General features: G+C 32.5%; 1 protein-coding gene across 1 annotated transcript; it reads left to right on the forward strand.

The window, feature by feature from the left end:
- The first annotated feature begins 8,547 nt into the window (after positions 1-8,547).
- Positions 8,548-11,252, forward strand: LOC132735629 (uncharacterized). Its single transcript, XM_060722640.1, has 2 exons — positions 8,548-9,706; positions 10,085-11,252. Exons 1-2 carry the CDS (start codon positions 8,799-8,801, stop codon positions 11,250-11,252), a joined length of 2,076 nt encoding a protein of 691 aa, XP_060578623.1. The 5' UTR covers positions 8,548-8,798.
- Positions 11,253-13,388: the final 2,136 nt, after the last annotated feature.

The raw sequence follows: 13,388 nt of genomic DNA on the forward strand, positions 1-13,388 counted from the left end.
TCGTCTGATATGAATTTTGAGTTCAGGTATTCAGGTAGTATGACAGAAAGATCATATTTGATGTTGTTCCCTTAAGTACGATATTTTCAAACTTTTTTGTTACGAACTATACGCTATACTAACAGTCTTGTATGTTCTTAGCTAACATTTGTTGGCAGCTAAACAAAATAAATTAATTTGATAATAACTGTCTTTCTATTAAGCATGAAGCGCACCAAGCTGGTGAGTTATACACTTAGGCAAATGTCTGGAAAACATGAAGAGCCATCGAAATATCCAAGGTAATTCCGCTTGATTCGTTCAACCTGTATTAACTTTACTTACTGACCTCAGTTAAAAATATTGTCAATTTAATTTAAATCTGAATGATTTATAACTTAATTTCTTTCGAACATGATAAAATTGGCTTATAGCAAAATTTCCATTTAGTTGATAATAAAATACGACGAAAAACGGCAATAATTCAACATTTAACTTAAGCTAAGACAGTCAAACAAATGTTCTGCTTAAAATTCTTATCTTATTGAAATGTATTACGTAAAAAGAAAGGTGCCATAACAGTTTCTTGTTTTTGTTCTTTTTTCTTACTCAAACATTAAATAACAGAATACCGACCGACTCAAGAGGTTGCCAAAGGAGTGAGAGACGAATGCAAATGATTACAAGCTTTAAACATTGTTTTAAAGAAAAGCCCTATTTAAATATTTACTTCTTATTTCACTTAAGACAAGGCTGAAATCGCATTTATTTTATTTCAGAGACAATGCGGATGACAAAGGGGTTTTTCTGGCCATAGGTGCAGGTATTGTTAAACTTATTTTCTCGATATATTGTTTCTTGCTAGTCCTTCTGTGTGCACATTTTATTGTGATGAATTTGATTGTTGTTAATTTGACTCTTCCATTATTTTTAATGTTTACTTTCTTGCTGACATTTATTATTAATGTTTATTTATATTAATATTTTAACACGCTTTATTTCGGATCGACAAAGAAAATGGTTGTTATCCGATTTAATTTCATATTCTTAATTTCCTAATTCGTTTCTATCAACCGAAAATAAATTATTTATTAGGTAAATCAACTCTGGGAAAAGATAAGAAAACACACAACGCAATTTAGGAATTGTTTTATGCATTGTGTTATACAATAACATATCGAACACAAATTTTGAATGTCAAATTAACACTAAATAATTCTATGATAAACTTATGAAACAAGCATACATCTATATACATTATTATCATTTATCAGCAGTACAATCCATTCACAATATTTTGAACAATAAAGTAGCACATAGTTGTAAAATTCTCATGTTTATGACAAGTAAATCCTAAAGAAAGATTTTGTATCAATTAAAGGATATACATAATATTAATTGAGCTTTCAACAAAACGATTGCTGCAGAGAAAACCAAAAGTTTATGAGAGCATTTTAACAAAATAATATAGAAATAAAACAATCTACACCATACAAGTAAAATAAAACCTGAAAAATAATTAAAGGCCCATTAAACCACAGAAATGCTTTCATAACTTGTGTTACTGATAAATTTTGATATTAGCGTCCTGATATACTTTCCAGAAAGTTAAAGACCAATCTATTAACATCTTCAGATACTGAACTTTTAACATGATCTAACAACTGTAACATTAACACTGATAAATTCAAGCTTGCCCTTTCTTAACATCGAAAAATAATACGTTTCTACATCGCGGTGTACCTTTACCAATTACAGTTAACTATAAACAAATCAGTTTCTTTCAAAATAAACATTAAAAATAATGTGTGCTAAAAACGGGCGGGTTGGCTGTGAAACGTAATGTATGTGTTTACTGCACAATGCAAAGAATAAGGAAAAATCTTAACAACGATTATCAATACTTCACACGCATGGAAAATCGGGGCAACACTAAATACCATAAATACTACAACCTTAAAGGGTGATAATCACTAAAACTGGATGATTTACTTTAACCTTAAAGTTTGATAAATATATTGACATAATTATACAATCTATAACAAGCTAAATGTTGATGCTGCACATCAAAGACGCCGCAAAATGATGTGAACAGTCACGAGTAATGTAACAAAATCAGCAAAATTGCTCTCTGCAGATGAATATCCGAAGCAGTAATCAAATTTATTTTTGGTATTTTTTGTATGTGCTGCATGTTTAATAAATGAAGACGAAAACAAACTTGAGAACAAAAGTGTGTTCTGATGCCGGGAATCGAACCCGGGCCGCCTGGATCTACATCCTAATGCATAAATACGCAAAGTAATGCCATGTCTGGAATTCTAAATTTTTGTCTGTTTTGACAAAGATTAAAAGGTTTGCTTAAGCAAAATAAATTGGGTAACAAATAAAAATGAAATGATTGATATACTTAAAATAAATTGAAGACAAAAACAGAGGTAGAGAAATAAACTAGTTTTTATTGAACTTTAAAACGTATTTTTGTTGTATGAATGAAATGATAAAGAATGAAATATTTTGTAATGAAATATTATACGTTTGTTCGGTAAATATGGTAAATAACCCAAATAGTATATACGGTTAAGGGTCAACTCGGCTCTCAATTAAAACCCTATATTGGGATATAAATTGTTGAGATTGTTTAGTAATTAACAAATTTAAAAAGTAAATAACTATCAAAGTATTCAGGAGTACGATCCCTTAAACACATGAATTGAAAAAGTTGGCAGTTTACATGTACCAAAGATATATGTACAATTTAGCTCCATGCATGTATGTATTGTTTAAAATTATCTTTGCTTAGAAGAGATATCAAGACTAGATATGTTTAATATTGATCCATAAATAAGAATTTTAGAGATTAGATTTTTATGACAATAAATGTTGTTTTAACCACTGTTTGCTCTTTGATACGGCCAACGTTGTTTTAACGTTATTTAAAAAAAATGAAGTAGGTTAAACATGCATATAATTGTAAATTCTTCCTTTCTCAAAATTCACATACAAATTTGTACTATCATCAATAAAACTTTCCGATATCCTTGAGTAGAGATATGTTACTGTGAAAATGATGAATATTGAAAATTATTATGAAAACATATAAAAAGAAATAAAAGTAATCATTACCAGTAATATATAATTAGAGGCCGAGTTGACCTGTGCCGAGTTAGAATAGGACCAAGCTGACTCGAAAGGAGGGTGTTGGAGGGGGGGGGGGGGGCACGTTTTGGGGCCGAGCTGACCATGATTCAGTCTGTACAGAAAAGAAATAATGCATGCTAAAATAACCCAAGAAAGCGACAACGAAAATAAGATCTAAAAACATGGTTCATAACCTATATTAAAAATTAATAACAACAAAAATACGTTTTAATAAATTATATCAATTTCGTAGACCCGATCTTATTTTCGCTTCACACGGCCATTCACACGTATTTTCGTACGTATGTATTTTTGGCTCAAACTGCACTTTTTAGATATTTTTTAATTCTGAAAATTTGATTTGCTGTAAAATCAAATAAGGAAAACTCATGACCCCCTTTGGCGTGGGGTGGGGGCAAAATTTCCATAATAACTTTTTTATACAAGCTTGGTAGAGGTCAACTACACACTGTCTAATGTCAATTATCTAAGCTCTAGCCTTTATAATCCCAGAGGAGAGAGTTAAAGTTTGTTCGGTTAATATTGGGACCTGAGTTCTGCATGGATAGATTTGTTAAACAACTAAAAAAGATCACCTTAGAATCATTCCTAGAAAATTTAAATATATACAGAGTGATTTGGTAAAAAATGCTTTTTGCTTTAGATATTTAGCACGACATTGTCTATTAGACCTGTACCGAGTTTGTTTAAATCATAGTCATGTGGTCTAAATTGCCCCCGCAAAAGAGGTCATAAATATTCCTGACATATATACAGCAAAAGCTAACAAGATCTATAATTGTGCATGCAGCATTTTATGTTTGACCTCTAAAAATGTGTTGAAACTATAGCAACAACCAGTGACTTCCCAAAGCAACTAGTGACTACCAAAGAAACTAGTTACTTGCCATAGTATCCGTAGACTTCAATAGCAAATCATTGACTTTACATATCAACTAGTGTTTTACCGTAGCAACCAGTGATTCGTCTAGCAACCATTGAATTTTATAGCAGCCAGTGACATTCTTTAGCAAACCATGACTTCAATAGCAACCTTATAATTACCTAGCAACAATAAACTTACATAGAAGCCAGTGGACATTCAAAGCATCCAGTAACGTACCATAGCAATCAATAACTTCAATAATTACAAATGACCTCCAATAGTAATCAGAAACTTCCATATGAACAAGTGATTGTACATAACAACCATTGACTTTTCTTAGCAACCACTGACATTTCTTAGCAACAAGTGGCTTCCACTTCCACTTTTCAAACAATTACTTTCCCATAATCGTATCAAAAATGGGGGCAAAATCTAATGTGTACACCCAATTCAAGTACGGTATTATGTTTTACTTTTTAGGTACACTGTTTCCACAATACATATACATCAGTAAAAATATAACATGACACATCCTTTTTTATAACTGTACATGTGCAGTATCATTATTAAACAATTTTGTACTTTAAGTTTAAAATGAAATTCATTTATCAAACAAATTATCAGGATGACATTAGATCTAAAATGTAATGTAAACCTTGTATTTTTAGAAGTCGTAAAAGAAAAAGGTACTTCTGATGTTCATACAACATGTAATGAACGGATTATTTCTTCCCCATTTTTAGCTCACCTGTCACAAAGTGACAGGGTGAGCTTTTGTGATCGCTTTTCGTCCGGCGTCCGTCCGTCGTCCGTAAACTTTTACTTTAAACGACATCTCCTCATAAACCGCTGAGCCAATTTCATCCAAACTTCACAGGAATGTTCTTTTGATATTCACCTTTACAAATTGTTCAAAGAATTTATTTCCATGCAGAACTCTGGTTGCCATGGCAACCAAAAGAAAAAAAATTCAAAAATCTTCTTTTAAAAAACCCAAAAAGCTAGAGCTTAGATATTTGGCATGAACCATCTTCTAGTGAGTGTCTACCAAGTTTGTTGAAATAAAAGCCCTGGAGTCAAAATTGGCCCCGCCCCAGGGGGGTCATTGTTTTTCCAAATATGTATATAGTAAAAACTTAAAAATCTTCTTTTAAAGAACCCAAAAGAGCTAGAGCTAAGATATTTGGCATGAACCATCTTCTAGGGAGTGTCTACCAAGTTTGTTGAAATAAAAGCCCTGGGGTCAAAATTGGCCCTGCCCCAGGGGGGGGGTCATTGTTTTTCCATATATGTATATAGTAAAAACTTAAAAATCTTCGTTTAAAGAACCAAAAGAGCTAGAGCTAAGATATTTGGCATGAAACATCTTCTAGTGAGTGTCTACCAAAATTATTCAAATTAAAGCCCTGGAGTCAAAATTGGCCCCGCCCCAGGGGGGTCATTGTTTTTCCATATATGTATATAGTAAAAACTTAAAAATCTTCGTTTAAAAAACCCAAAGAGCTAGAGCTACGATTTTTAGCATGAAACATGTTCTAATGGATGTCTACCAAGTTTGTTTAAATAAATGTCCTAGGTTTAAAATTGGCCCTGCCCCAGGGGGGTCATTGTTTTTCCATATATGTATAAAGTAAAAACTTAAAAATCTTCTTTTAAAAAAACAAAGAGCTACAGCTTAGATATTTGGCATGAACCATCTTCTAGTGAGTGTTTACCAAGTTTGTTGAAATAAAATCCCTGGAGTCAAAATTGGCCCCGCCCCAGGGGGTCATTGTTTTTCCAAATATGTATATAGTAAAAACTTAAAAATCTTCTTTTAAAGACCCCAAAGAGCTAGAGCTAAGATATTTGGCATGAACCATCTTCTAGTAAGTATCTACCAAGTTTGTTGAAATAAAAGCCCTGGGGTCAAAATTGGCCCTGCCCCAGGGGGGGGGGGTCATTGTTTTTCCATATATGTATATAGTAAAAACTTAAAAATCTTCGTTTAAAGAACCAAAAGAGCTAGAGCTAAGATATTTGGCATGAAACATCTTCTAGTGAGTGTCAACCAAAATTATTCAAATTAAAGCCCTGGAGTCAAATTGGCCTCGCCCCAGGGGGTCATTGTTTTTCCATATATGTATATAGTAAAAACTTAAAAATCTTCTTTTAAAAAACCCAAAGAGCTAGAGCTACGATATTTAGCATGAAACATGTTCTAATGGATGTCTACCAAGTTTGTTTAAATAAATGTCCTAGGTTTAAAATTGGCCCTGCCCCAGGGGGGTCATTGTTTTTCCATATATGTATTAAGTAAAAACTTTAAAAATCTTCTTTTAAAAAAACCCAAAGAGCTACAGCTTAGATATTTAGCATGAAACATCTTCTAATGGGTGTCTACCAAGTTTGGGTTAAAGTTTGCCCCGCCGGGGGGCGGGGGTCATTGTTTTACTACATGTATGTAGTAAACTCTGTTATTCACCAAAATGAAATGATTTTATTTGATCTTGTTTGTTTTCATATGTGCATAGCGATACAGAACAGTACAGTGATATTGACCGGCATACTTATTAGTACATATTCCATTACACTAAATGAAAAGAGACCAACCTTACCAAAAATGTGCCATTGATGAAAACCTATTTGATAATTATAAATTTCATTTTAATAATCATAAATTTATTCTTACATTATTTGTTGATATTTACTCCTTTCATGCTTAGTTGATCAGATTTGATCCTAAATTATTTCATCAGTGAAATAAAAGGGCCTCTTACATACTGGAATGTTACCACCTGGCTGACCATGCTTGTGCTTATTTTATCTTTGTTATACAATTTCCTTCTGATTTAAGTAAAAATGTAAAGTAAAAGAAAATATTTAATACTTTTGCTCCTGTTTTTATAAATAAAGAGTTTTACATACATGTATGAAGGTGCGTTAAGGAACAATTGTGATAGATATTATTTAAATAAAGTTTATAAATTGTATATCTTAAACAAGTATCTTGTGTGTCCTCTGTGCCAGGTGGGTATAATATATTATATTTTTCATAGTATCGTCCCATTGGACACAAACATTTATAGAAGAGACTATTTGAAAGATAGCCACAGATAAACAATATTTCTGAGATTTGTGATTCTGGATTGTGCTTGTGACGTGTAATACATTGTTAACTTAATAGTGCCTGTGACACTTAATAGTGCTTGTGACACTTAATACTTTGTGACATTAAGTTGTGACACTTCAGTGTTTCTAAAACTTTAAAGTGCTTCTGCCACAGCGTTGTTTCATTGGAAACTGTGAGAACTGCTCCAGTGATAGCTTTCCAGCATAAGAAAGGTATGTCTTGGCATTAATTAATTGTGGTAATCAGTAGCAATGAGTTTCAAGACTGACTTTGCTTGTTATAAAGAAGAAAGTCAAGATGAAGTAGTTTTAGTATTTTATTGATCCTGTTCATTCCAATTTAAATATCATCAACTTAATCAGTATAAGCCAATGTGAATTGAAGCAACTTACATCCAGATTTAATGAAATGCAATATCTTTGTTAACTCATAAACAGAAAAATATGTCTTTTGTGCCTGATTTTTTTTCATCACTAAAAAAAATAATCCTGATTTAAACATGTTTTTTTTTGTTGTAAAATATGTTAAAAAGATCTGTAGGGTTTTTTGTGTGTAAAATATGTTTCGAAGAACTGTAGGTTTTCTTTGTGTAAAATATGTTTCAAAGATCTGTAGGTTTTCTTTGTGTAAAATATGTTTCGAAGATCTGTATACTATCTCTTGCTTATTTATCATTTCAGTTAGACATGCCACTAAGTATAACATAGAGAAGACAAAGGCCAGGAGGGCAATATTGGTGAATATGGAGCACATGTTGGCAGAAGATGCGGATGTAGTCCCTGTCATAAGTCCGGTCATCGTGCCGGCAGACAGGGCCCCATCAGCAACTGTCATAGGTCCGGTCATCGTGCCGGCAGACATGGTCGCTGGGGCAACTGATGTAGGTCCAGTCAATGTGACGGAATTTAGAGCCCAAAAAGCACCTGATGTAGGTCTGGTCAACGCACCAGCATTCAGGGCGCTTGAAAGTCCGTTCATCAGTACGGCAAATGAAAGTCAGTTCATCAGTACGGCAAACAAAAAACAAAACAAATGCTATATATTCGGAAATGGAACAAATATTATCTCAGAATTCAAATTTGAATCAAAGAATATGCAATACATCTTCTGCAATGCAAAAAGATCAAGGAAAAATTGTGGGTCAGTCCTGTGAGACCTATTGCACTGGTATGCCCTTCAGTTGCTTGTCCTTAGTATTTGGTTCTTTCAGTCAAGCAAATAATAGATTTTCTATTCAAACTAGAGGTAGTCAATGCACTATTAACTCATTATGTGCTTTAATATATTCAAAATATTCTGATTTGATAACAACAGAAAATATTGATGAGGTACTAAACATTGGAGATATGCTGTACAGGGATGTTGTTAATAATTTAAAACAACTTGGTAAATTTAAGCACCGATTGCTAAGTCTTGAGGAAATGCCTGATCAAGTAAATGTTTTGTCCAAAGTGGTAGAAATAAGAAAAGGAAACATTGTATCAGGAATGACAATTCAGCATTTTGGAGATACAGACTTGCCAACTTTACATCAAGCCTTGCATGAAGCATTTCAGAGAGTACACCATGATAGGTACAAGTTGTTCTGCTGTGTTTCTTTAAGATAAAGAGTTTTGGCTGTTTGATTCACATTCACATGGAGAATATGGACTGTCAAATGTTGATGGAAAGTCTGTTTTGATGTCCTTTGATAAACTTGAAGACCTTGTGACATTTATGTATGCTATGTATGAAAGTGCAAATATTGATATAATGAGTCAATATGAAATATTGCCTTTAAATTTTAGTGTAGTTAAATGCACTTCACAATATCATAATATGTACATTAAAGATCAGCAGAAAATATCTGATAACAGTAAAACTGATGCTGATGATCTTTGGCAAACAGTTTCTTACAAAAAGCAAAAGAAATTCAGTAACATTTCTGTCATGCCAAGTAATGAACAATCATGTGAAGTAGTAAAAAAAAGCATTAAGCAACAGTCTGTTTACCATAAAGTAAAAGAAAATACATATAGTTATCCTGCAGTTGGGCTTAAGACAAAAATGAAAAATGATACAATACTTATTGGGAAGTACTTTAAACACCAATACCAAAAACAGCAACAGAAGGATAAAAAAGGAGAAAGTGATAGAAAAGCCTACATGAGACTGTACATGCAAAAGCGAAGGCAAAGTGATCAATTCAAAGTAAAAGATAAAGAATTCACATTAGGGTCAAAACGAAAGGCAAGATTAGATCCACTTAAACTAGAACAAGAGAAAATAGCAAAACAAGAATGTCGAAAATGTCCTGAATTCAAAAATAAAGAAGTTAAGATACAAAATAAATCGAAACGAAAGGCAAGGTCAGACGAAGAATTCAAGCATAAAGAAATTGAGATACAAAATAAATCCAAACAAAAGGCAAGATTAGACAGTGCATTCAAACAAAAAGAAATAGAGATACAGAATAAGTCCAAAAAAAAGGCGAGGTTTGATCCACTTATACTAGAGCAAGAGAAAATAGCAAAACAAGAATCTCGAAAATGTCCTGAATTCAAGCATAAAGAAATTGAGATACAAAATAAATCAAAACGAAAGGCAAGGTTAAACGAAGAATTCAAGCATAAAGAAATTGAGATACAAAATAAATCAAAACGAAAGGCAAGGTCAGACAAAGAATTTAAGCATAAAGAAATTGAGATACAAAATAAATCAAAACGAAAGGCAAGGTCAGACATAGAATTCAAGCATAAAGAAATTGAGATACAAAATAAATCAAAACGAAAGGCAAGGTCAGACGAAGAATTCAAGAATAAAGAAATTGAGATACAAAATAAATCAAAACAAAAGGCAAGGTTAGACGAAGAATTCAAGCATAAAGAAATTGAGATACAAAATAAATCAAAACAAAAGGCCCGATCAAATGAAGCATTCAAACAAAAAGAAACTGAATTACAGAATAAATCAAAACGAAAGGCAAGGTTAAATCCATATACATTAGAAAAAGAAAGAGTTGCAAAGCAACAGCGGAGATTAGATGAAAGAAACAAAAGCAAAGAAAAAATACTAGATTGTAAAAGAAAATCTGAAAAACGTAAAAATCCATTATTTTTAGAAGCAGAAAAGAAAACTGCAAAACGAAACAAAAGTGGTAATGATATTGAAGAGTGTATTGCGAAATTCCATCAAAACATACAAGAAGGTCCCATCTATGTTTGTAGTTCATGCCACCAGACATGGTTTAAGGAATCTGTATCAGAGGTTCTTACTTTGACTTCTAAAGACAAAAATAAGTACTTAACTGGTCTAAAGTCAGTAGATGATAAAGAATGGATATGTGCTACATGTAAGCATAATATTAAAAAAGGGAGATTACCTGCATTGTCAGTTTTAAATGGAATGGAGTGGCCAACAAAACCAAAAGAATTGGATCTGTTTCCTCTGGAAGAACGTTTAATAGCCTTGCGCATTCCATTTATGCAAATTAGAGAACTACCAAGGGGGCGTCAGTTATCTATAAAAGGGAATGTTGTTAATGTTGAAAACATTACTGTTGCTGTGAAATTAAATAAAAAGATGTCTTTTCAGTCTTGTGCATTTTCTGAAAATGTTCGGCCACTTCGAGTACTTGTAGCTTTACATTGGTTGATGAACAAAAGCAATCTTTATAAAAATGCAAATATTAGCATTGATGAGCAGTGGATTAAGGATGTTACAGAAAACTGTAATGAAGTCATAAATGAATTTTTTGAGTCAAAAGTAACATCTGAAATTGTGCCGGAGTGTGACACTGATGATAATAGAGATGCATATAATGATTCTCATTGTTCCAGTGATAATGTGTCCAAAACATTGCACAAATATTTTGAGGAAAATATTAAGCTATATAAAACACTGGGCACTGTTGACTTTGAAGACTGTGTTAGTGAAGTTATTGACAGTGCAAAAATAAAAAATACCGAAAATAAAATTTTGCATTCAGTAGTAGAAGATTTATATGACTCTGATGCTGAAAAAGTTTTAAATGAAAATGTTGGAAATATTGACACCCTTTTAGATGATGCAGATATTGAAAACAGACATGCTACTTTTACATTTGCACCTGGTGAGGGTCAGCAACCACTTAGTATTTTCCAAGATAAAGATTAAGAGTATCTGTGTTTTCCTAGCATATTTTGCGGTCAAATGCGTATTGATAATGAACAAAGAAAAGTACTAGTTCATTATGGTGACATTGCCAAGTGGGAACTTCGAAGTCTGGATAGACGTGCAGCAAACAGTGTGCCTAACATATTTTTAAATTAAAAAAAATACAGATGAAACAATTAAATGACAAGTCAAATTTAGCTGTTAGAAGAATTCAGACTGGTTCAAACAAATTAACTGCTGCCCAGGCAAGAAATGGTGAATGCATGGATACAATTGTAAAAAATGATCAAGGTTACTATTTGTTCAAACAGCTAAGAAACAGTCCAGCTTACTTAGAATCCAGAAAGAAAGATGTTTATGCAATGCTAAGACAGTTAGGTATACCAACTTGGTTTATGTCCTTGTCTTCTGCTGATACCAGATGGACAGATCTTCTTAAAATCCTTGCAAATCTAAATGAAAAAGGTAAGTACAGTGATGAACAAATAGAAAACCTCACTTGGGAACAAAAAATAAAATTGATTCAGTCAGATCCAGTTACTTGTTCTAGGTTTTTTGACCATATAGTTCAGAATTTTATAAATACTGTTCTTAAAAGTGATCATAATCAATTAGGTAAAGTGACAGATTATTTTTATAGAGTTGAATTCCAACAACGTGGATATCCACATATTCATATGATTGTGTGGGTAGAAAATGCTCCAAAATTAAATGTAGACTCAATTGAAGAGATAGCAGCCTATGTGGACCAGTACTTAAAATGTTCAGTTAACAATGAATTTGTAGGGGCCTTGGTAGACATCCAAATCCATAAACATTCAAGAACGTGTAGAAAAAAACAAGATCGTATGTGCCGTTTTGGTTATCCATTACCACCTCTGCAAAAAAACAATGGTGTTATTTCCACTTGAAAATGACAAGGAGAAATATCTCAAACAATATGAAAAATTCAGAAAAAAATGAATGATGAGAAACATGGATATAATATGTCTTTTGAGAATTTTTTGTCAGATATTGTACAGATGAATGAGGATGATTACATTAAATGCATTAGAAGTTCATAAAATTCTCCCAAGGTGTTTTTAAAAAGAAATCCAAATGAGATACGTGTATATTTATACAATGATGTAGTATTGAAAGCATGGAAAGCAAATACTGACATTCAATTTGTCTTGCATCCATATGCTTGTGCCATGTATATTGTTTCATATATAAGTAAATCACAACGTGGTATGAGTAATCTTATGTATGCTGCTGCAAAGGAAGCAAGAAATGGCAACCTAGATATAAAAAGGCAAGTAAGACACATTGGCAATGTGTTTTCGAACAGTGTTGAAGTGAGTGCACAGGAAGCTGTCTATCTAGTTTTGCAAATGCCCTTGACCAGAAGTACAAGAGATGTTGTATTCATAAACACTTCTGTACCAAACCAAAGAGTACAATTGTTAAAACCCAAGTCTGATCTTGATGAGTTGCCTGCAGACTCAACTGATATCATGTCAGATAATGTGATAAAAAGATATTCAAAACGTCCAAAGGCTCTAGATAAATATTGCTTACCTGATTATGTGTCACAATTAGAAGTGGTTTACCCAGATAATAAAAAAGATATAGGTTATTCAGAACAAAACGATGATGAAAATATTGCTGGAATGTCAGATGATGAATATTTTGATGATTGCCAAAACATTTGTATACTGAAAAGTGGTATAAAAATCAGAAGACGCCGTAATTCAAAAATCATAAGGCATGTAAGATTTAATAAAAAAACAGATGAAGAAAACTATTAAAGAGAAAAACTACTTCTTTTTTATCCATGGAGAAATGAAGAAAAAGATTTACTTGGACATTTTGCAACATACAAAGAACAGTATGAATCGGTCCAAAATGCTGTAAATGAAAAAAGTGCATGCTATGAACATCATATTGATGAGTTAGAATTAGCAAGAAATATGGCTGAAGCAGAATATAATGCATATGATGAAAGGAAGAAGAAGCAGAAACTGCTGAAGAAGAACCAGTAGAGTCAGAAACATTTATATATTTCAATCCTGATAGAGTTACTGAACAAAGAGAATATGATATTGGCATAGAAATTTGATGTTCCATTTCACCTGCACAAATCAGTTCTAATGA

This window comes from Ruditapes philippinarum, unplaced genomic scaffold (genome assembly GCF_026571515.1).
Source record: "Ruditapes philippinarum isolate M1 unplaced genomic scaffold, ASM2657151v2 ctg22449_1_1_1_1, whole genome shotgun sequence".
NCBI lineage: Eukaryota > Metazoa > Mollusca > Bivalvia > Venerida > Veneridae > Ruditapes > Ruditapes philippinarum.